At 42.7% G+C, this 25,312-nt stretch overlaps 1 protein-coding gene across 26 annotated transcripts in view; it reads left to right on the forward strand.

Annotated features, from left to right (window-relative positions):
- The window catches only part of POC1A (POC1 centriolar protein A), a 110,043-nt gene extending 84,964 nt beyond the window's left edge, over positions 1 to 25,079 (forward strand). For all 26 annotated transcript variants that reach the window (XM_029052397.2, XM_039910554.1, XM_029052396.2 and 23 more), the window contains one exon: positions 24,644 to 25,079. In XM_029052397.2, coding sequence (XP_028908230.1) covers positions 24,644 to 24,763 — 120 coding nt within the window. In that variant the 3' untranslated portion in view covers positions 24,764 to 25,079. The remainder of the gene's footprint in view (positions 1 to 24,643) is intronic.
- Positions 25,080 to 25,312: the final 233 nt, after the last annotated feature.

The raw sequence follows: 25,312 nt of genomic DNA on the forward strand, positions 1-25,312 counted from the left end.
TTTAAATAAATTACAGATATGTACGTAGTGTGTTGTCGGCCTTAGGGAGGGGTGAATTAAGGATATAAATCCAAGTTCAAGAGCAGTGCAGAAGGGAGTGGGAGAAGAGGAAGTAATCTATGTTGTTGTGTACAGGAGGAGAATTAAATTCAAACATTCACAATTCAAAATTAAATGTTTTAAAGATGTCATTTTGTTCAGATAACTGTGCCAGCCCCTACTATATTCATTACTGTACACTTGACGGATTTAATCCTCGAGAGGATGAGGGAGAAAAGGGGAGCAGTCTGAGAGAGAGAAGGATGGCTTTAGAGGAATGGAGAGTTTTGGGAGGTGAATTCCCCCCACCAGCCAGTTTGTATTAAGCAAGCACAGAACCTTTTCCCCCTCGCCCCCTACTTTGTCCCATCACTCTGAGTGGCATTACTTTGAAAACTTCTCCAAATAATATTCAAGTACATTTAAAGAACATCTCTGTTTCTGCGGAATGACACCCCTGACAAAGCCTGATTAAGTCCACTTATTTTATGTAGAAGCAAGGGCCGCAGATCTTTGCACAGCTAAAGTAAATTCTGCACTCAGCAGTGGAAACAAGGTGAGGCATAGCAGTGTCTGCTTAAGGGGTGGTTTCCCAGAGATTTTTCGGTTGCCCAACTACAAAATAGCTGGGCTGTCCCCTGTCAGCTGCTTTGCAGTACATGCTTGTTGGCCTCCTGACTATTGGGTGAGAGCGTGTGGGTGGTCCAGAGCTACTCATCACTAATGATAATAATAATTGTGGTATCTGTTAAGTGCATACTATGTGTCAACCACTGTCCTAAACACTAGGGTAGATACAAGCTAATCAGATCCCACATGGGGCTCACAGTTTAAATAGGAGGGAGAATAGGTATCGAGACTCCATTTTGTAGATGAGGGAACCGAGGCACAGAGAAATGAAGTGACTTGCCCGAGGTTACACAGCAGGCAAGTGGCAGAGCCAGGATTAGAACCCAGGTCCTTCGTCTCCCAGACCCGTGCCCCTTTCCACTATGCCTCATTGCTTCTGGTGGGGGAAAACAACTTCAACACATTATTGTTATTATTATTATTGTATTTAAGTGCTCACTATGTGTCAAGCGCTATTCTAAGGTCTGGGGTAGATACACGTTAATCAGGTTGGACATAGTCCCTGTCCCCCATGGGGCTCATAATCTGAGGATCAGCATGTCCTGCTGATCCTAGGCTACTCCTTCCCTTCCCTATCAGCTTTGCTAACATATAGCCCTGTGCGAGTAAAGAGCCCCAAATTTGTCTTGGTTGCTAACTGTGTTTTTGGCCAGAATCCCAGGTGCCTAGTCTCATTCATCTCCATTGTCTCTAGACAAGACCTGAGAATTTCCAATCACTACTCAAAAGACCCAGGACGGCGGTTTTCTGCCCATTGGCTCTTTGAACCCCGTCCCTTCTCAGACTCCCTACCCTTCCTAAAATCCCAGCCCCTGCATTTCAAATGCAAAGTTGGCACCGAGGACCACATTCATGCCCAGGATTAAAATCTTACTGCAGCATCTTCAAACAGAATAAGGCTGTCTATTATACTGTGCTATAGCAATGAAACACCGCCACCCCCCTCCCCGCCCAATACACGTGAGGAGTTTAGAATCTAAGAATGGGGTTGAAAGGAAAACCATTTTCTAGCCGGAATGTGAGGGTGGAAGGGGGAATAGACGGGTAAGCCCGATGCCAGCAGAGGACCTGGATTGGCCCCACCGTATCTCGGACTGGGCCAGGAGCTGCTTCCTGCCAGTAGAAGGCAAGGAGGAGAGTTGCCACCTTGGCTTTACCTCAGACCTCTGCCCCTTTAAGCCTTCAAGGGCAGGCTGAGCACACAAGCAGCGTGGTCTAGGGCATAGAGCATGGGCCTGGAAGTCAGAAGGACCTGGGTTCTAATCCTGACTCTGCCACTGGTCTCCTGTGGGACCTTGGGTAAATCACTTAACTGCTCTGGGTCTCAGTTGTCTCATCTGTAAAATGGGGATGAAGATTGTGATCCTCATGTGGGACATGGACTGATTAACTTCTGTCTACCCCAGTGCTTAGTACAGTGCCAGGCACATAATGAGCGCTTAACAAATACCATATTAAAAAAATAAAAACAAACACCCCAAAACAACCCACCCAGGGCCGGGTACCAACTTCCCGAGTGGAACACCTGTAGAGTAGAGGTGTTTTTTTTTTTTCCAAATGCCAAAGGCAATATACACCTAAGAGATGCTCTAATTGTCACTTAAGCTGAGGAGAGTAGCACCTTCTGAAAGTACGATTTTCCTTGGGTTAAATATATTAAGCAGTTCTTTATGAAGAATAAAATTCAAATGAAGGCAGTGTGCATCAGATCAATCAGGATAACTCCCAGTACTCTGAGGGGAAAAAAAAATCACCACTTGAAGTCCAGATTTTACAAAATATGACATAATGTACATACTTTAGTTGCATTCAAATCTGTCCGTGGACTTAGTATTCCAGTTTATGGTTTAATGAATGCTCAGTTTTACTGCTCGGTGACACAGGGTCACTCATTTTGGGTAGAAATAATCATGTACTTAGTACTAAAAATGAAGCAGGCTGAAAATAAAAAATGCTGTTTTTGTGCATTTCTCTTGTGATCTCAATCAATAGTATATATTGAGCTCTTACTTTGTGCAGAGAATTGTGCCAGGCACTTTGGGGAGTTCAGTATAGAGTTAATAGACACAATCTCTTCACTCCAAGAAGTTTATAATCTAACAGAGTTTATTAATTTCTTTTCATTCACACACTTATACACATCCTGTCCCTTTCTGGACAACAAGAATGTCCTGAACTTTATGTCCTGAACTTTATAATCTAACAGAGCTTATTTATTAATTTCTTTTAATTCACACACTTATACACATTCTCTCCCTTCCTGGACAACAAGAATGTCCTGAACCATTGCCCTGGTACCTAGAAAATACTTTAGACATGTTATTTCACCCTTATTCTCTCTTTTCAATGATGATTAATGAATTGTCCCCATTTACTTGTTCATGTGTAGCCGTGAGTTCATGAGTGAATATTCAGGCCCTTCCATGTGTCACATCTAGCTTTGGCAGCTGTCCTTTGAGAATTCTGGCATTGAAATGTCATCACTGCTTTAGAGGGAGATCTTCTTAATCACTATAACTTTGAGTCACGCTTCAGTGTTTCAGGAAGGAATATTTACACGGTCCCAGCCCTGTATTCTCATTCCCCAATCAGGGATTACTTTCAAAGTGATACAATAACAAGAAATAACCCTTCCTTGAAGCTATCCCTGCTGGAAAAATTGCCTTCAAAATCCATTAAATTAAGGATATTAGTGTAGTATTTACCTAAGTGCCTTACATTCAGATATCCAAGCGACTTAGCAGCATTCTCATTAATCCTCTCAACAGTCTCGGGAAGGAGAGAAATATTACATTCTCTGCAGTTTGTGGAAGATGAAGCTGAAACTGAGATAAAAAATGTTGGCCAAGCTTCCTCAATGCATTCATGACAAGCCCAGCAGTAGTACTCCTGAACTCTTGATTCCCCGCCCTCATCTATAAACTAGTTCTTTTCCGTATTAATGATTTCCTCTTCAGCCCTCTATTTTCTCAAGTGATTAGCTAAGCAGCCTGTTAATTGCCTGTTGTTCTATTTTAGTCACTGCATAACTTAATGGATGGCTTGTTGAATTCAAGATAGATTCTCGAGGAATAGGTAGATTATTGGCTAGTGTTGCTAAAGAAAATGTCTTTAATGCTGTCCCCTCCACAATTGATTGGCTCACATTCACCGTGGGTACTGTACATTAGCTGTCTGTAACATCCAGCAGTTCTGGCTTTGCTGGTGGTGGTTGTCCTCTTGCAAAAATCCTTGCAATCTGAAAGAGCGAAAATTTTTTTCTTGAGATTCAATTGAAACCACCAGAGGCTTGTTTCGGCACTTAAAATTCAGCATTAAGTGTATCTCTTTGGTTTAAAGACAATCCAGTATAACTTGGGCAAATCACTTTACTTCTCTGTGCTTCACTTATCTCATCTGTAAAATGGGGGTTGAGACTGTGAGCCCCATGTGGGATAGGGACTGTGTCCAAGCCAATTTACTCGTCCACCCCAGTGCTTAGTGCAGTTCCTGGCACATAGTGCTTAACAAATACCACAATTATTATAATAATTAATAATCTAATTCAAGTATGACACAAACAAAAAGAAACCCTAAAAGAGAATGATCTTAATGGGTTTCCTCCCCCCCGCCCCCAACACATTTTTCATTCCGAATTTTGAACACTTTTCTCAACTATATTGGTAGAATAATAAGCAGGATTAATAAGAGGTCATCAAATTCAACCCTGTGGGCCCAGACTAGCCTACATCTAAACTACATAAAACCAAAGATGAGCTGGTTTTCAAACCCCTTCAGAGCTGGGAATTCTCTAGCCTCCCTTGGTAGCAGTGGCAAAACAACAGAATTGAGGGCCCCAGGCCAAGCATATGAACTCAGAGCTCTGGTCTAGTGGAAGTGCATGGCTCTGGGTATCAGGAAACTTGGGTTCTAGTCCCATTTCTGCAGGAAGGGGGACAGTTTATGGACTGAAGACTGGACCTAGGATGTTCTGAGAGGTGGACAGGCTTAAGAGGAATCCTGAAAAATAGCTAACTTGGGCAGTGAGGACTATTGTGGCTACTGAGGCAACCCACCTGCTGGGTTATGGTGCCATGGTACTGAATTGGTCCTCTACTGCAGTTACCTCAGTCGAAAATAGGTTCTCTGTGTTAAAAAAAAAAAAAAAAAAAAAAGGGGAAGAACCCCCAAATCCATGGCATGCATATCACAATTTGCTGCATTCCACCTACTTGCTACATTTCAAGTCCCAGTGGAAATATGACTATCAGGGACCAGAGAGTACAAGTGCAGCTGGGTAAATCAGTATCACTGCAATCAATTCCTTTGTGCCAGATCTCAGTCCTGAAGGCTCAGGATCGAGGCTCATCAATCATTCTCAACAGGAGACTCAATCAGTAAACACCACTGAATGCTTCCTGTATACAGAGCACTGTACTAAGTCCTTGGGAGAGCACAATACAACAGAGTTGGTAGATGCGAATTTTGCTCTCAAGGAGCTTGCAGTCTAATTGAGAAGAGGGACATTGAAATGAATTACAGATAGGGGATTCTATCTATCCGTTTGAATTAAAACTTCTCTCAAGCCCTTTTCTTTGCTCCTCTCTCTTTCCCCGTATCTCTTCTCCTCCTCCTCCCTCTCCTCCTTCCTTCCCTCCCTCACTCCTAATTGTGGTATTTGTTAAGTGCTTACTACGTGCCAGGCACCTTACTAAGCACTGTGGTGGATACAAGCAAATCGGACTGGACAACTTCCCGTGCGGGGCTCGCAGTCTCAATCCCCATTCTCCAGATTAGGTAATTGAGGCACAGAGAAGGAAAAGTGACTTGCCCAAGGTCACACAGCAGACAGGTGGTGGAGCCAGGATTAGAACCTATTACCTACTGAATTCCTAGGTCCAGACTCTATCTTCTACACCATGCTCCCCTCCCTCCTTCTCTCAAACCCAATTTCAGCCAAGCCTCGGCTCAGAATAGCAGGTACCCATGCCGTTCATTCTGTATGTGGCATATACTAAGAACTAGAGGATATGGTTTCTGAAGGGAGTGGGCCCTGATGCAGCTTGGTCCACCATCACCAAAGTCTCCATTTTCTGTGCCAAGCAACCTTTTAGCAAGGAAGATCTTTTTATTCCCTCGGTACAATTTCAAACCATCTATCAGAGCCTCATAATAAAACCCTTATGCACTTGAAGTAGTCACCCTGTAGCCTTCTATTTTTTAATCTAAACAACCTTCTTTCTTTTAACCTTTCTCCCTAAGTCCTTTTTTTCCCATCCCTTTAATCATTCTTGTTGCTCTTTGGCCTCTGGCCTTTCTCCAGTTTTTCCACTGCTCTCTTAAAATGCAGAGACCAAAACCAGACAAAATATTTTAATTGAGAGCCTGACTAGTGCCATATAGCAGAAAGTTGTTATATTTCTCAATTCATCCCAATATTATTTTACTTTTTAAAAATTAAGGCACTCTATTGCTCACATATTCAGTTTGCTGTCTTCTTTTTTTTTTTTTTTTTTTTTACCTCATCCCTCTTTCCCCATTTGGTAACTAGGTATAGCAGGTTTTTGGGGTCCCCCAAGTTTTCAGATTCTCTATGTACTTGACTCCCAGATCTCAGTCTCTAGTCCTTCTTTCTCATATTTCCTCTTGCTTTGGGGATATCTCCATCTGGATGACTTCCCAGGCCCTTAAGTTTAATATGATAGAAACTGAACTCTTTATCTCCCATCCTAAACTCTCTCTTCCTAACTTTTCCAAAACTGTCAACAACTCCCCACCTCTCCCCAACACCATCCTCCTTGTCCCATCATGACAAAAATTTCCAAATGGTGATAAGTGGCATGGCCAATGGATAGATCATGGGCCTGGGAGACAGAAGGTCTTGGCTCTGCCACTTGTCTGCTTTGTGACTTTGGGCAAGTCACTTACCTTCTCTATGCCTCAGTTACCTCATCTGTAAAATGGGGATTAAGACTAAGCCCCATGTGGGACATGGACTGCATCCAAACCGGTTACCTTGTATCTACCCCAGCACTTAGAACAGTGCCAGGCACATAGTGAGTGCTTAATAAATATCATTTTTTAAAAAATGGGTAGGCTATCAGCCTGTCAACCAGTGGTATTTATCTAGTGCTTACTGTGTGCAGAGCATTGGACTATGTGCCAGGTACTGTACTATGCACACGCTCTTCTCCTTGCCAGAGTGCCCTTCTCTGCCTTGTCACCAAACCATGCCCCTCCCTGCCTTCAGAACACTATTTCAGACCTGTTTTCCCCATGAAGGCTTTTCAGGCTCATTTCACCTGGCCCCATTCACTCCAGTTTTCCCTTCCCATCATCCACCTCTACCAACTGACAAATACTTGGCATGCATGCGGGTATTTCTATAGAACTGTGTTTGATAATGACTATGCTTAGCTTGTTCTGTCCCTGTGTTCATTTGTATATATTTGTGTTGGTGTTATTTTCCTCATTAAATTCAATTAAATGGGAGGCAGGGAGGGAGGATGCGTAGATGAATGGATTGATTTGTGCTGGTCAGAAAAAGAAATCCTCATATAACCTAAATAGCTCTCCTCCATTAGGTCCCCTTCCATATCAGCTCACTTGATTTCCCAAATGGGATGTAAGAGGCCTGTAATGGGTGCTGTAGATATTCTGTATTGCCCTGGCAAACCACATGTACTTCCAAACACGTCTGTAAATTGTGGAAGAGTGCTGAATTTTTTAATGAGGTAAAAATGTTTCCAAGAATTATTCCTCCATTGTACAAAAGAGATGTAATTCAGTGTATCGTAATAATAGAGACTAAAAGGCAGAAAGACGTATCAAATAAGCATACACCTGATTCTACAATTGTTTTGTAGACGGAGCCCTCCTCATCCTTTAATAGGTCAGAGTTTGGTTCCATTAGACTCTAGCTTTTGGTGGTTTTGCCTCCAAAACCAATGGAGGAGTTATTTTTGAGTCTGGTTTTTGTCTCTCCTTCGCTTTTGTGTGTATATTGTGTGTGTGCGTGCGTGTGTGTGCGCTTTTTTCTGGCTTTCAGTCATCCAGAAAGTCACATCGCATGCTGTGACATCACAGCAGTAATCCTGTGACTCATGTAGTCTGCCAGGCTAGGGGACTTATAAAATCATTTTAAAAGCAAAAAGCTGCAAATTTGATCCCTTAACTGGTAATGTTCACACGTAATCTCGGTGTTGACCTCATCTCTCAATCTGTGAATGAAATGGCATTTGAAAAGTTCATTTTTGGAGAGTTAAAACCTCTTAGTGACTCTGTAGAGTCTGTGAATGCCAATTACTCTGCTCTGTCTTGGTTTGATGAGGTCAGCATGGTGCATTCGGGTTCCTATTTCTGGCCATGCTGGACAGGAAGGCAGAAACTGAACATTCTATATCCAGCCCAGTCACTGACTGACTCACTAGGTAAAGTGGGCAAGTTGCTTGATCTTACTCCACTTCAGCTTCCTCCTCTATTCAGTGGGGATAACCCTATGCTCTTCTGCAGGAAAACGTAAGTGTGGACATATTTACCATCTTAGAACTTTGCTCCATCTATGCAGTCCTTCCACTGAGCTGTCCTGTTAAGAGAAACCCATCCCATGGGATCTCACAAAATTGGATTTGGGAGCACTTCATTGGAGTGCAGCTTCTTCCGAAAGAATTGGGTTCTGCTTCCTGGGAGCCGTCATTTAGTTAGAGGAACCCATTGCCGACCTGCTTTGAGCGACTGTTACCCTGTGGACATTTAGGATTCCCAAAACACGTCAGCCACAGAGACAGGCATAACGTTTGGGGAGGTGGTCCGTTTGGAAGGTCAAGACCACGTTCCCTGGCCACCCTGCAAGACCCCTCTTTTCCAGGTCAGTACTCATTCAGACTCCAAAATTCCCACTTGTACACACAACGATGTTATGGAGAAGGTAGGGTTGCCAAATGGCCCCTAGAAACAAGATTGGCCTATATTTGTGACACAAATTTCGCCCCAGGAGCGAAAACAAGTGGAGATGGACTACAGCCTGTGTCCCAGGTTTTCAAGCCTTAAATCTGGCAACCTTAGAATCAATCGACCGTATTGATTTGGCCCTTACTGTGTACAGGGCACCGTACTGAGCGCTTACCCTTAGAATACACACCTTAGAATTTAGCATCAGAAGTCGCAGGACCTCGGGGTTGTTTTATAAATGAGGGAGGTGTAAGGACCTTATGAAAATATTAGTATGTGGTCAACAGCCTAAAGGGACCGGTGTGGATGAACTAGAAGAAGCCAGCTGACTGCCAAAGGCATATTTGGCACTTGATTGGAACTGTCCAGGGATTTTAGCTACTGATTTTTCTTGGGCTACAAATTTATGAAGTTTTCCCACTTTCCCCATTATAAGGCCTTCTCTTTCAGTCCAAACAGAGTGAAAGATGGAGTAAAGAGCTGCTCGGGGTTCTTAGACATAAGGATTGTTTTGATTCCATTAAGTGTCCCTTTCCTGATGGATACCAGCTGAAATAGAAATGATGAGGCTGGAGAGGCTTTTTGGTCTGAACAACAGGACACGGTCGAGTAGCGCTGCCTCATCCCCAGTTAAGCACTTCCACTAATTATAGAAAGCTATCTATCAGAGAGGACTCAGGCCCGCTATATAGCACTTCCAACAGAGGTAGGGAAAGTGGATGTCTGTTTTAGCCTCTTTCATCTCTCTGTAATCTGTTCAGTTGTTTGGCTTTTTTCCTCCTGCATTTCACAGATTTTTTTTTTCCTTCTCCCTCGGTCTCATAACTGAATAGGAAGAGCATTTTCCTTCCTAGTTTTTTTTTTTTTGTGGTTATTTTGAAAACGCTTAGAGCTTTTATAGATGACAAATAGAACAAAGTGGCAGTCAGGGTCAAGAATGTAGTGAGGTTATGTTTTCAAGCACACCTTGGCAGAGACATAGTCTCTGAAATGGTTCTCTCAGAAGTTTCTTATTTGACACCACTTACCCTGACTGGATTTAAGGAGAGTCAGTATCCTCTAGGCCGTAAGCTCCTCGAAGGCAGGGAATGTGTCTACCAACTCTGTTGAATTGTAATCTCCCAAGTGCTTAGTACAGTGCTCTGCACACAGTAGGCACTCGATAAATACCATTGACTGATTGATGCAAAAGGATGATGGATTTTCAGAGTTACCATGGCAAGTCAGTATTTTTAAAAATTTCCTAGAAAAGATCGCATATCATTTTTCCTTTCATTTTGTTTCATTTTTAAATTTCCTCCCATAAGTAACTGACCTAGTGCGGCATTCCTAAATCCTAACTGGTGCTGCTGGCAAAATTTCCACAGGCTAATGTCAACTCTTGGTCGACATTGGCTTTCATCTATTGTGCCTGGTTGACATGAAGCGGAGATTTGCCAGAGAGCTCATTAATTTCTTCAATACGGTCAGCTAACCTGGATAATTCAGACTTGCAAGTGAATTATTTGTGATCCAGTTTGCCGGACTGCATTGAATTAATTAACTGCTTAGACTGTGAGCCCCATGCGGGACAGAGACTGTGTCAACCTAATTAACATCTATCTACCCCAGCACTTAAAACTGTGTGGTAAGCATTTAAATACCTTAAAAAATAAATGGGCAGATTTCATTGCACTGGGCCGGTGGACTTATGGAAACCCTGGTCTGTAATCAATCAGTGGTATGGATTGAGCACTTACTGTACACAGAGCACCGAACTAAGCGCTTGGGAGAAGACAAGAGAGTTGGTAGACAATCATTGCTGGTAGATTGCCATTTTCAAACCTCTATACAGAATAAACTTTGGAGAAAATATAACCTGAAAAGGCAAGAAGTGATTTCTCTGAGCTTGCTTATATTGCCACTTGCCTGTTGTGAGACCTAGAACAAGTCATTTAACTTCTCTGTGCCTCAGTTACCTCATGTGTAAAATGGGGATTGAGACTGTGAGCCCCACGTGGGACAGAGACTATATCCAACCCAATTTGCTTGAATCCACCCCAGCACTTAGTACAGTGCCTTGCACATAGTAAGTGCTTAACAACTACCAGAATTATTATTATTACTGAGCTGCCAAACTGAAAAAAAAAATAGATGCCATACCTACACCCTTGCTCCAATTACAGTTTAGTATTTGTCAACAAATAACCCTGGGGAAGGGATTGCTCTTTCCCTGTGGGCAGGTTTTGTGGCTGAACTCAGCAATAATAATAATTCCAATTGTATTTGTTAAGCACTTACTATGTGCCAGGCACTGTACTAAGCACTGGCGTACATACAAGGTAATCAGGTTGGACCCAGTACTTGTCCCACGTGGGGCTTACAGTCTTGATCCCCATTTTACAGATAAGGTAACTGAGGCACAGAGAAGCTAAGTGACTTGCCCAAGGTCAAACAGACAAGTGGCAGAGCTGGGAATAGAACCCAAGTCCTCTGACTCCCAAGCTGGTGCTCTCTTCACTAGGCCAGGCTGCTTCTCAGGGTCTGGTGCAAGAGTCCTAGCGGAATGCAGCTTTATTCCTTCCCCATTAATCCACCAATCAATGGTATTTATTGAGCGCATATTATGTGCAGAGCACTGTACTCAGCGCTTGGGAGAGTACAATATAACAGACACATTCCTTGCCCACAACGAGCTGGTGCCATTCCAGCCTCTTAGGGATGTGGTGCTAGGATCCCAGAATCAATCAATCAATTGACCTCTCCCTGCCACAGTCGGCAAGCCCAGAGCTGAGGTGCTCGAGGTTGATGCGGGGAGGTGTTGTGACTAAGGCCGTAGAGGTGGGTTGCTTTGCATGGCAAGCCGATAGAAATCACCCCTTCTCCAGACCTTCCTCAATGGCAATTTCTCTGGGTCCCGGGTTACCCAATTTTTCAACCAGGAATCTCCACTGTGTTAAGAGCTGAGTAAAAGTTTCTTATGTCTCTTTACCTTGGTAAAATGATGCCTGTTTACTCGTTTTGACGTCTGCCCCCCCCCTTCTAGACTGTGAGCCCACTGTGGGCAGGGATTGTCTGTCTCTGTTACTGAATTGTACTTTCCAAGCGTCTTAGTACAGTGCTTTGCACACAGTGAGCACTCAATAAATACGATTGAATGACTTTGTTGCTATACCTCTAGGGGAACTGGTGAATTTATTTGGCAAGATGGAGGGGTGGGAAGAGTTCTGAAAAAAGACTTAGCGATGGTATCATTTTGGAGCAGATGCAGTTGAAGGATTCTCTGGGAGTTATGCATCAGTGGTCAAAGGGGAAAGCCAGATTTCATATTTAACTTCCTGTTTGGCTCTCTTAATGTCAGAGAGAAAAAAAGTCAATCAAGCAATGGTATTTATTGAGCACATACCATGTACAGAGCACTGTACTAAGCACTTGGGAGAGGACAATACAACAGCGATGATAGGCATTTTCCCGGGCAATAGGGGGCTTATATTCATTTGAAAACACCATAATGCCTTTTACTCCAGAGGCCGTTGGTTGTTTAGACAAGAGCAAGCAGGTGCTCATTCATGCTTGCTTACTGCTCCCTATCTTGGAGACATTCTGTCCTTGGAGGAAATGTGAACTTTTCATGACCATAGCAGCAGATACACGTCAATGGCTGTAGTTCCCTAAGAGTCCAGCCGTTGTCCGTTTGACAGTGAATTAAGAAGCATGTCTGCTGCTTGAAAATACTCTCTTTGCTGAGGAGAGGACAAGGTGAAAAAGGTAGGGCTCGTTGGAAGCATGTGTAAAGCTGTCTGTGAGGCAGGAGAATTAACTGAGATTCCAAAATCCTTGAGATAATCCATCAATAGAAAACAGTGTTTCATGCCTTTCCAAAAGACAATGAATCTGGAAAAGAGGCCAAAAGAGGGGTGGGAGTTGGGGGGAAGGGGGATTAGAACAGTGAAAAAATAAAATGCCAAAAGGGTGAAGAAATTCTATGTCCCTTATATAATATGAAGCAGAGACCAAGGCCAGCTTAGCTTATATGAGATCAAAGAATGATTTCACCTAGCCCAGAACAGCCTGGAAGAAAAGTGAGTGGGGGAAGTCGGGTGTTAGTAACTACTATTTTGTTGCAGTGTAGTAAATTTGAGAAATGCTTTGAAAAATACATTTCTTCCTCAATTAGAAATAGGAGAGTTTGTGCTTAAGGAATTAAGAATGCATGTAACTGAAGGAAATTTCTATTATCCCTGGGTAGTAGAAGTTCCGGAAGCATTCATGTTGAAGTAGGTCTGATAAAATAAAGCATTAATAGTAATTTTAGCTAAAAAAGTTGCCAGTAATGAGGACTCGGTTCCAGTCTCAGATGCTACATTAGGCTGAGCTGAAACGTAGGGCTTTTGATCCTTTCTAAATAAGACTACCGGCAGGAAAGAGGGGGACTTCAATAGGAGCCTCATAAAACAAATCCCTACTCTTTGCCTACATTTAGAAGCAATCACTTCTTTTGTTCTAAACAGAAGAATTTTTTTCTTTGGAAATCTTGTCCCGATCTAAGGGACCCGAAGATACTGTTTTTCATAGATCAGCATCTTCCCTTTGGGGGCCATACTTTTGTCTCTCTGCCCATTTTTGAACGTGTATTTCTATAGGTTTTGTTGATATGGGGTGGGATTTTTTTCCCCCCTCTCTCCTATCATTGGCAAATCTTTCTCCTTATTTTCCAGAGCTAAAGAACACTTGAATTGATTCACTTTATCATTTGTTGAGGCGTTTGTTTGGATCCACATCACAAAATAGAAGCCCGAGTCCAAGGGTGGAAGGGAACTTGAGAATTCATTTTGTCCCTTCTCCGGCCCTCAGGCAGTACGGTAATTAATCTGTCTGACATTTGGGTGTCAATTCTAGTTTTAAAAATGACCAACTAAGGAGATTTCAGAGCTTGCTCCAGCGCCTCAGTGAATCTTCCCAAGACGAAAATCTTTTGTGGCCCTGAGACTGATTTTACAGTTCAAGTTTTCTACAGCCATCTCCACTGCCACCGAGTCACGCAGATGACTTTAGCAAAACTAATTCTAAATACAAGCTTGGCAGGGGAGTTGAGAAACTCCTTAATAGTAAGGAACTCTCCAACTTTTAAAAGCTTATTTATTTTAGTGAATTAAAACAAACTGATGGTAGCTCATCCAGAAATAAGGAAAATTTAGCAGTCGAATCCGCTTTATTAAGAGCTTAAATTCTAGATTCTAACCCTCTAGGCTTTCACATTGGAAGCTTCAAACATGGGGACTCAACAGGAAAATGCTTTGTAGAAATTTCTAATTCCAAGTGACTCGCAAGCCCATAAGAAGCCTTCAAAGTGGGAGTGAAACCAAGGAAGAAATCACTCACCATTCTGTGGCATCGTGTTCTCTCTAGATTTTATATACAGATACAGCTCAGGCCCTCAAAATTGCCATGTTTCAATAATAATAAATAGACTGTAAGCTCATTGTGAGTAGGGAATGTGTCTGTTTATTGCTATATTGTACTCTCCCAAGCACTTAGTACAGTGCTCTGCAAGCAGTAAGCGCTCAGTAAATACAATTGAATGAATGAATGAATAATAATAGCAATAATATCTGTTAAGCACTTACTGCGTGCCAAACACTGTTCCAAGCACTGGGGTAGATACAGGTTAATTAGGTCGGACTCAGTTCCTCTCCCACATGGTGTTCACAGTCTCAATTGGAGGGAGAAGGATTTAATCCCCATTTTATAGAAGGGGTAACTGAGGCACAGAGAAGTTAACTGACTTGCCTAAGGTCACACAGAAGGCAACAGAGGCATTCTTTCTCATCATTCTGCTTTCAGAGTAGGTCAGTCAGATAACTGATGGCTGGGTAGACCAGCAAAGGACAGGAACATTTCTACTTGTCACCAGTGATTCATAGTTTCTCAATAAAGGTGTAGGAGAGATACCTTGCTCTTAAAAGAAAATGAAAATCAGTCTTGGTCTTTGCCTCATTGCTGAATCCTTAGATCACTTTGTGGAAGGAACAGATAGATCATCATCAACACCATCACCAGTTAGCATTCATTTAATGCCACTTGGGTACATGGCACTCTACTGGCTACTATGTTTCCCAAAGATGGTGAGCTTTGGCATGAAAGATTTGATTCATAGACCCAAATGCCACAGAAAAAGATAAGGAATAAATTTGAATTGCCGGGATCAGCTCAGGGATCTTTAAATGTGGAATTAATTAATGATGGCATTTATTAAACTCTAAATGCTAAGCCCTGGGGTAGATAGAAGCGTGGGAAATCAGACACAACCCCGGTCCCAAGCGGAGCTCACAATCTATTCGATCCCCATTTTACTGTGGAGGGAACTGAGGCCCAGAGAGGGTAAGTGTCTTACCCTCACACAGTAGGTTAGCAGTGGAGCAAGAAACTCAAATCCGGGTTTCCTGACTCCCAGTCCTATTCTCTTGCCATGATTTCCACTCTTGAACTGTATTTGTTGCATAGTTTAGATCTCACTTGGATTCTCAAAATTTGAAACAGATGTAATGAAAGTAGCATCTTTGTTGTGTTGAGGTATGTGGGCTCTCAAAGTGAAGAATGGATGACTGTTGACTAACTCCAGTATTTTATTATCATGCAACCCTCACAGTCAAATCTCTGATTAATTTGCTCAATCATATGTCCCAGAGGGACTTTCTAAAGGAATTTCAATTAGAGTGTGCAAGTCCGGCTTTTCGGGTTTTTTTCCCTTATTAAAATACCCACTTTAACGGTCCGCAGCACCACAGCTCCCTCTGAATAATATTGCTGTCTCAGAATGCGGTTGCTGGATGAGAAACTGCTAATGGGGTCGGGGCGGGGGAGGTGAGCAACAGGAGAGTGAGCGAGTGTCAGGATTGGGATTCAGGAGGTAGCTAATAAGGCAGAAATTGGGGAAATACAAAAGAGAGCTAAGGGGGGTGGTGGGACCCTGGGGAATAAGGGAGAGACGATAGAGGAAAGGGGAGAGAATCAGAATGTGAATGAGCATCTAAGATCTCCTGAAATGTAATGTTTTTTTCCTTCTGAGTTAGTTGATAGAGACAGAAAGGGAGATGTATTCATAATTTGAAAGCCCTTCGGAACTTGCAGGTCAAAATAAAGCCAGTGAATTGACCAGGGTTCTATTTTAGGGAGATGCTCTGATGTAGAAATGCATACTGAAGAAGTGTTCGTCCTCATTAAGACATCTGTGTTGATTGCTTATAAGATAGTTTGATTTTTTTCCCACCTCTCCCTTTTCTGTTTCTGATTTTAAAGCACGTTATTTTGACATCACCTCATATCCACTCTCTTCCTTTAGCAGAGGTATATTGAGGGTGCAGATCGGGGAAGATGTAAACTTTAAATGTGTCTAGCAGCATAAGCTTGCTCGTAATGCACAAATTCCTGATGGTAGATCGCTCTACAATTTCACATACCACCCAATCGAGTGTATATTTCTATTTGGACCGTACCTTAATGTTTTCCAAGCTCTTAAAAATCATAGCTTTAATATCTCATTAGCATGTTTTTGTATATGTGTAAAATGAATTAAGTTTTTAGCAGTGATATTTGTATGGGCGGACTGCAGTTTGCTTTAAAAGAGCAGGCGGCTTTACCTCTTTTCCGATCCAATTACGTGAACAGCTCTGATTAATAACTAAAGAAGAGGAGGTTTATGAACCATGTTTACAAATGGACGCTTGTTATGTGTTCCGAAGCTCTGAAATGTTTCCATGTGTTATTTAATGGTTCAGCTGGAGACTGGTATTTAACTAGTACCTATGGGACAAAACGCCTGGTTTCTATTGTCAGTGGAAGTGACTTGTCAGTTTTCTTGCACACATCTAGAGCTTCTTATTTTAGGAGTTAACTTCTTAGACAGTAGGGTCATCGTAGGTGTTTCGGGTGATTGGCTGCTTCTCCGTATTGGCTACGTGTCCTCATGGAGTGATAGCGATGGCGATAGTCATAATAGCATTTATCGGACACCCACTTGTTGCAATGCATTGAACTAAGCACTTGGGAAGTACAGAACAAGCAGTTGACAACAATTCCTTCCCACAAGGAGACAGAAAAGCAGCGTGGCCTAGTGGAAAGAGCCAGGCCTGGGAGTCAGAAGGACCTGGCTTCTAATCCTGGCTCCACAGCTTGTCTGCAGTGTGACCTTGAGCAAGTCATTTCACTTCTCGGTGTTTTAGTTCCCTCACCTGCAAAATGGGGATGAAAGGCTGGGAGCCCCATGTGGGACAGGGACTGTGTCCAACCTGATTACTTTGTATCTAACCCAGTGCTTAGAATAGTGCCTCGGACATAGTAAGTGCTTAACAAATACCGTAAAAAAGGAGAGGAGACAGACCTAAAAGTATCTACAGAGTAAATCAAAATAAATAATCAAATAGATGATTGAGAAAATGTAAATGCCCAAGTTCTGAGGATGGAAGCTCGTAAGTCTGCACTCTTAAAACTGGTGTTTGCTCTGATTCGCTTCAGTAGTTACAAGCAAATGTCATGCTTATCTCTGCATGAGAAAAGGAGTGTCAGGTTAAAATTTATTCATTCAGTGGTATTTATTAAGCACTTACTATGTGCAGAACACTGTACTTAGCGCTTGGGAAAGTACAATACAACAATAAAGAGTGACAGTGCAGTTCCAATGACTGTTCCAAGAGGAGACTTCAATACTGGGGATGAGGAAGCTGATGTTTTCTTCCTGGCACCCCAGGTGAATTGCTGATAAAGTAAGAAGATTGGTGGGCTTCTTTTCACATACGCTGCACGCACATAAGCTGCATAACCCCCCGGCAGTGGAAACGATCTCACCTGCAAGAAGGGGATGGGTCAGCTTGGCATTCTGGCGCTGGAAAGAGGGAATAGACTGACGTGTTCTTTGATTGCTTAAGCAGTGCTGTCAGGAAGCGTCTTCCAATTCGAATCAGGCATCTGCATTAAATTTTACTGAGCTTGCCGTAGGTGTAAGCCTGGGTGAGTCAATCAATCGTATTTATTGAGCACTATGTGCAGAGCACTGTACTAAGCACTTGGGAGGGTACAATATAACTGAATTAGCAGACATGTTCCCAGTCCATAACGAGCGTACAGTCCAGAGGGGGGAGACATTAATATTAATAAATCATAAATAAGTAAATAAGTACCATCTTTTGTCCCCCTTCAACACCACACCAAGCTCTTGTGGGCTTGCAGGTGGAGGAGGGGTGGGGAGAGGGTGCAGTGGCAGGGGAAGAAAGATGCTCATTGATCAATTGTTTATCTGGTGTGCTGCAGAAAGGAAAAGATAGGAAATTAGTATTTCTGTACTATCTCAAAGGTAAGCTCATATTCTTAGTGTCTTTTAAAAATATGTCCGTGTGACTTGAGGAAAACCTCCAGTCTCCATTAGCATCCTTGACCTTATAATAAAAAAATAAAAAGGAAATCCAGGGGCCAGGAGTGAAGTGAATCTCAGCCCCCTTCTGCGTAGCAAACATCAATAATCTTGGCGAGCCCCATATAACAGTTCTCCGTGGACCCAGCCAATCCATTCATCAATGCTTGCCCCAGGGTTATAATTTTATCTTTCAGAATGTATGGCTTGGGGTGAAGTTAGAGGAAAACGTAGGTTGGAGTTGCCAGGTTTTAAGCAAATTATATGTGACATTTGAGAAGCTGAAGGAGTAGGGAAGCCAGCTCCCATTCGGAGGGCTTTTGAAACCAAGATGTCAGTTTATTTATCCAGAGTAGAGTACAGGTTTTCATTCCCAAGGAGCCTTTTACTGCTTCCCCCTTGTTCCTCCTGCACTTAACCAGAGCTAGCGTAGCGCGCTTCGTTAATTAATGCTCATTCCCCAAATGACAAGCCACGCTGACATTGCCTGGTCGGCAAGAGACCTCAAAGATCCTGAAATATAGCCTGAACCTAAAAAAGACGTTTGGCCCTCAGGGAGTTCATAATTTCATGTAAACCTGTCCTCTATAAGCTTGTTATGGACAGGACACGTGTCCACTAATTCTGTTGTATTGTCCTCTCCCAAGTGCTTAGTACAGTACTCTGCACCTAATATGTGCTCAGTGACATTGATTGATTGACTGAAGGTCCACAGCAAGAGGAAGTATTAGGCCAGCCTAGTCTTCATTCATTCATTCAATCTTATTAATCAAGCGCTAACTATATGCAGAAGACTGTACTAAGCGCTTGGGAAAGTAAAATACAACAATAAAGAGTGACATTCCCTGCCCACAACGAGCTCACAGTCTAGAGTGGAGGAGACAGACATTAATACAAATAAATCAAATTACAGATATGAGCTGGGCGGGGGGGAAGAGCAAAGGGAGTAAGTCCGAGCAATGCAGAAAGGAGTGGGAGATGAGAAAAAGTAGAGTTTAGTCTGGGAAGGCCTCTTGGAAGAGATGTGCCTTCAGTAAGGCTTTGAAGTGGGCAAAAGTTGTAGTCTGTGCTGTCTCTCTCAGTCTCTCTCTCCCCCCTACCCCTATCTGTCCTTCTCATACCCCAGCCAACCGGGGAACATAGAACATGGGGGTGGCTGGGCCTTCTGAGTCTCGCCATCCATTTGTTTAATTACCCACTCTTAGAGTATCACACTCATTCTCAGGGAACAGAAAATGGAAACTTGAATTTGGAAATTTTAATTCTATGCATCTTCAAACGGACCTACATGCATTTCCAAAATGGATTACACTTTTTAGGCAAAGGGTAAGAAGAGAGATGTTGTGATAATCTTACCCAGATTGGTGCTTGGTCACAAATCACTCCCAAGTGTTCTCAAAGAAAAAACTTCCTTGGAGATGCCGAACGATAGTATTTTATGTCTACTGTCATTTTCCTGCTCTAGGAAGAAAACACATTGGTGTTCTACCCACTGTTCTAACCACTAGGGTGGATGCAAGCAAATCGGGTTGGACACGGTCCATGTCCCTCACAGGGCTCACAGTCTTAATCCCCATTTTACAGATGAGGTAACTGAAGCACAGAGAAGCAAAGTGACTAGCCCAAGGTTTCACAGCAGACAAGCGGTGGAGTGGGGATTAGAACCCAGGTCCTCCTGACACCCAGGCCCATGCTCTCTCCACTAGGCCACACTGCTTTCCAGGGTTGCAGGACTTAGATAGGAGTTTGGGGAGCACCGTAAGATCCAGGCATTGTGAACTCTCAGGCTGTTTCCTTGCTCTTCTATTTTGTGCCGGTCTGATATAAAGGCAACTTTTAGCCTAACTTCTAACAAGGGCACCCCATTGGGTGGCTCACAGTGTGATGCTAATGTTTCAGGGCTTGCACTAACTATTTTCTTAGTCAATTTACAATGCTATAGCTTTTATAACGCTTACTGGACTGTTGTCATTTTGTAATTATGAAATTTCCATGGCAAAGGAGAGCGAAATAGACAATGCATTCATAAAAAACAGATCCGAAAGGTAATTCTTGATGCTTTAGTGGTTGGAAATCTCGATTCTCCAATGAAGATATTTAGGATGGTTTTTCATTTGGTTTCCATTAAGACATTCTTGCCATTGTGCCCTTTTTATGCTTTGATATCTTTTTCTCAGAATGGAAAAAATCATGAGTTATAGTAATTGCAAATCCAAATGTACAATAGGATCTGGAATTTGTCTAGCAAGATGAAAATGCCGTTTGATTGGTTGGGAGCTTGTCCAAACAGGCTCTGTCCAAACTCCTGCCTTCACTTCTTCTCTACCGACTCCCTTCTTGACTCAGTGCAATATGGATTTCACCCTCTTCACTCTACTAAAACCCTGATCACAAGGGTGTCCGAAGATCTTGTCTCAGAACAGTTTAATGGGCTCTCCTCAGTCCTAGTCTTCCTTGACCTCTCAGGTGCCTTCAGCACTGCTGATCATTCCCTTCGTCTCAAAATGGGGATTAAGACTGTGAGCCCCACATGAGACGACCTGATTACCTTGTATCTACCCCAGCACTTAGAACAGTGCTTGGCACATAGTAAGCACTTAACAAATACCTTCATCATCAAAATAACTTCGGTGTTGCCCGAATGGTACTCACCTGGTTCTCTTCCCACCTCTCTTCCTTCCCACCCTTCCTTCTCAGGCTCCTTCACTGGCCCTCCTTCTGCTTCTCACTCCTTAACTGTGGCTATCCCACAAGGCTCAGTCTTGGGGAAGCAGCATGGCTTAGTGGATAGAGCACGGGCCTGGGAGTCAGAAGAAGCCGGGTTCTATTCCTGGCTCCACCACCTGTCTGCTGTGTGACCTTGGGCAAGTGACTCCACTTCTCTGGGCCTCAGTTGCCTCCTCTTTAAAATGGGGACTCAGACTGTGATTCCTCTTTGGGACAGGGATTGTGTCCAACCCAATTTGCTTGTATCCACCCCAGCACTTAGCACAGTGCCTGGCACATAGTAAGCACTTAACAAATACCACAATTATTATTAGCATTATTACTATGGTTATATCATTGAGTCCCCCAGTCTTCTCGGTATTCATTCACTCTCACAGGGAGCTCATCAGCTCACATGATAATAATAATAATTGTGGTTGCAAATGACACAGCCTTCCCAAGGCAGGCTTCACTTCTGTGGTGTCAGATGAGTGGAAGCAGCCCCAACCTTTGGGGGCCCTTGGGAGCTTGTGAAGGTGAGGTGCCCCCACGATGGGGTAACTTTGGCTCATCTGCTGCATCTGTGGGATGGCAGAGTTTTACTCCTGCAGAATCATGCCGGTTGAGGGAAGCCACCCCAACCATCTCTAGCTTTTCTTGCTACACCCCCAACTTCCTCTCCAATGTCCCAATCTGGACCTTTTTGTCCATGACTGGAATATAATTTTTTTTTGAACCCCCTGATAATTTAGACCTGCACAGCTTCCTGTGGGAACAGATTATATTGGCTTAACACTTGCTGGGTAAAGAAGTGCTACTTTTTAACTTGCTCTAATCTACTGCATTCAGGCTTCGACCGTTTTCCCTTTGTTCTGGTGTTGTGGGACTTGGTGGTGACAAGCCGTATTTTGTGGACTTCAGTCATGTTCCCTCAGCATTCATCTTTCCAGACTAGAGGTCTTTGAAAAGAAGACGGTCTCTCGTTGGCCCTAAAATGTTTTGGATAATTCAGAATGGAGGCACTGGGTTGAACTAAATGACTTTACCTCAGTCTTCACATTTTTAAATTGGTCGAAAGTTTGTAAGCAGTAAGAGATGGAGGTGGGATATATTGAATTTAAACAGAATCACAGCTCAGTTTCATAGGTAATAAATGAGAAAGCATTTCACGGGGTAGCCCGATTGCATTCTGTTTTGGAGGTTTAACAGTGCATTGGGTGAAATGAAGAAAAAGTCTGACATTGTGTCATTTTCATGATGCCACTTTCACTAAACCCAGTCCCTCAGGAGGTAGCAGGGGTGGAATGCAACTGTTAGGTTAATCATGTATTTTACTAGGCTAGGTGGAACAAATTTTACTTTTCAAATGACTTTTGCAGTCATATATGGCTTTTGCAGAACCATTTTAACTTCTTGTCTTTTCTAGATCTGTTTAGTCACGATAGATTCTATACTGGGGGACAGGGATGGTGGTCCAAAATACACTTATCAGGACAAACAAGGGGAAAAATTATAGTATAAACAGAATTTAATCCGGAGCCCGGGGAAGAGTTCCTCAAATGGTTAAATGTTTTTATTAAATATGTGAACGGGTAGTTTTCTATGTGCGTCATTGGAACAGGCGGCGTTTTTATATACTGAATATCTCCTAGGAGCCTGAGTCTCTGATGACAGGCAAAATGCCTACTGAATTAGTAGGCATTAGCACCAATTTTTCTGATGTCCAAAAATACGATATTGTAAACCTAAGTGGAGCCATTATGTTGGCAGATGGAGATCAACTGCACCCCTCAAAGTGGATCTTTTCTCATATAAACAGGAGAGCGGGCTTCACTTTTGCACAGGAGAGCAAAACAACAAAACAAAATCTGGCCATGACAGTGAATTGACAGTAGTGTCTAAATGAGAAAAGTCTTTAACTAAATAAAGCATTTCTTCCCAAAGCAAGCCTCTCTGAGAGATCACCCAGGAATGCTCCTTTTTTCCTGCAATCGACTCAACTTTTGCAGTTCCAAAATTCCAAAATGTGCACTGGTTTGCTGCTGGCATTTTTCATCAGAATGAGAATCTCAGCTACAAACGGGAAAACTTCAGAACTGAAGTTTGCTGTTAGGTTTTAGTGCACCTTGTCCTGTTCCGGTATTTATAAGTTATTGAGTGGAAATGGAGTTGACCTGGGGTTAGGTTTCTTTATGGAGATGATCAGGGGTTTTTAAGAACCCAGAACAGATCAGGAAGGAAGCCTGTGGATCTAGCCCTTTTTAAGTAATTCCATTGGGTCTGGGTATATAATCCCAGTTTTCCTTTAAGAAAACGGATGCAGAAACTCCATAAAGAATCCATATAAATTTTAGAATTGTAAGTCCTTTCAAATCAGCAGGCATTTTAATCCTTTTCAAAGAAATGTTCTGGAAGCGGATCATTCCAGGAAAACAGGAGCACAATGGAACAACTTTTATGGCTTCATGTCATCATATGGCTTCAGGTCGTCATCATTTTACCATTTTTATGGTATTTGTTAAGGGCTTTCTATGTGTCAAACATTGTTTTGAGGGCTGGGATAGATACAAGTTAATTAGGCTGTGCCTGTCCCTGTCCCACATGGGGCTCATAGTCTAATATTTGAAGAAGACATCACTGATGGCAAAATTAATCAGAGTGTGCATGTGGCTGAAAAGACCGATGCAGAACCACAGCCCTCGCCATATTGGGCATACAAAGGCTGCCCCACGTTGTAATAATTGTGGTATCTGTGAAGTGTTTATTATGTGCCAGGTGCTGTACTAAGCACTGGGGAGGATACAAATAAATCGGGCTGGATGCAGTCTCTGTCCCACCTGGGGCTCACAGTCTCAACCCCCATTTTACAGATGAGGGAACTGAGGCCCAGAGAAGTGAAGTGGCTAGCCTAAAGCCACACAGCAGACAAGTAGGGAGCCAGAATTAGAACCCATGACCTCCTGACTCCCAGGCCCATGCCCTATCCACTGTGCCACGTTGTCTTGTCACGCTTACCGTTTGCAACACTTAGCACTGTTTTCTCTTTTGTCTCCTTGTCTCTCATTCCTTAGGAAGCTTTCCTCTGCCTTCCTTGCTTTTGGTGCCCCAATTTTAGCTCTCCAAACAGCAGTCGTTTGGATAGCCTGCTGAAGCTCATTCTCTTCACATGTCCCACCCAGAGTAGCTGTGCTAAGATGAGCCTAGCTTCAGTGCCAGGAATCGGACTGTGCTCCGGCACTTCATTATTCGTGATCTTATCTTGCCATTTGATACTGAGCCTGGCCCAAAAGTGAGCCTGCTGGGACTGCTCAAGGAGCTGAATGTGGCTTCCCTATGGGACCTTCGGTTCACTGCCGGAGAGAAGTTTGGATAGTACCATAGCTCCGGAGACTTTTAGTTTGGTCCGCAGCCTGGTTACCACACCTCTGCCACACTGATTTTCTCCCCGAACATTTCAGATGGCAGATTTGATCCTACTTACAATTTGAGATGATTGATGTGCCAAATCTCTCGTTGAGGCCTTATTTTTTGCTCGAATCCCTTTTTGGAGGGAGAAAGGTACCAATGCTTTCTAAGGAAGTGCTTTGTGTTAAAGCAACAGTGTATTGTTCCTGCAATATCTATTTTTTTAATGTCTCTCTGCTTTGTATTTAGATTGCCTATTAATTTGATCTTAAATGGGATAAAAGTGGAAGACTATGAGCTTGTGGTGGGCAGGAATGTGTCTGTTGTTATAATGTACTCTCCCAAGTGCTCAGTACAGTGCTTTGCACCCAATAAGTGCTCAGTAAATATGATTGAATGAATGAATGAATGAAGGATTGATCCTTTCAGAATTAGAAGAGAGATTAGACAGAGGAGTACCTGATCTACAGGTATTCCTCTATAGGATATGAACATCTATTTTCCCTTAAGCTTATATCATCCTCATGTCTTTCTCATTTCATTTTACAGACTGTTACCATTCTGGATCAGAGACTGAGCATTACTGAAGATAGGGTAAAGGAGGTCCTGGAGAATCAGCGGGTCATCATACACACTTATAACCAATTGTTTGGGGGGCATAGGAATTGAGAGATTGAGAGCTGGAGCTGGGTTGTAATTATCGTTTTATATGTACTGTGTAAGTTATATACATATGTTTATATAAAGATTAATTTATATTTTACTGTGTTTAAAAAGATGCAAAAGTGAAAAAGGATGCAAGTGTTCAAAAGTATGCAACAAAAGTTCAAAAGTAAGCAACAAAAAGTATGCAACTAAAGTAATAAAAGAATGTTACCATTCAAAAGCACACAACCAAACTTCCCAAGCATGCAAACATGCAGAAATACCCATGTTGTTAATGTTGTTACTCAAGCAATAAAATTTCTCTTTAATTCAGTTTAAATGATGGCTTCCTGTGATGTTATTGATGTTTGATTTGGTTGTATTGTACTCTCCCAAGTGCTTAGTACAGTGCTGTGCACACAGTAAAGCGCTCAACAAATACTGTGGATTGTGCGATTGATGTTTATACTTTGGGGATAATATAGTATTTCGATAGCCCCAAAACCCTAAGAGGAGATTTTCACAATGTTATCCGTGATCTCTTTTATCTACTGGAATTTTATTTCCATCTCT

The sequence above is a fragment of the Ornithorhynchus anatinus genome, chromosome X2 (assembly GCF_004115215.2).
Source record: "Ornithorhynchus anatinus isolate Pmale09 chromosome X2, mOrnAna1.pri.v4, whole genome shotgun sequence".
Taxonomy (NCBI): domain Eukaryota; kingdom Metazoa; phylum Chordata; class Mammalia; order Monotremata; family Ornithorhynchidae; genus Ornithorhynchus; species Ornithorhynchus anatinus.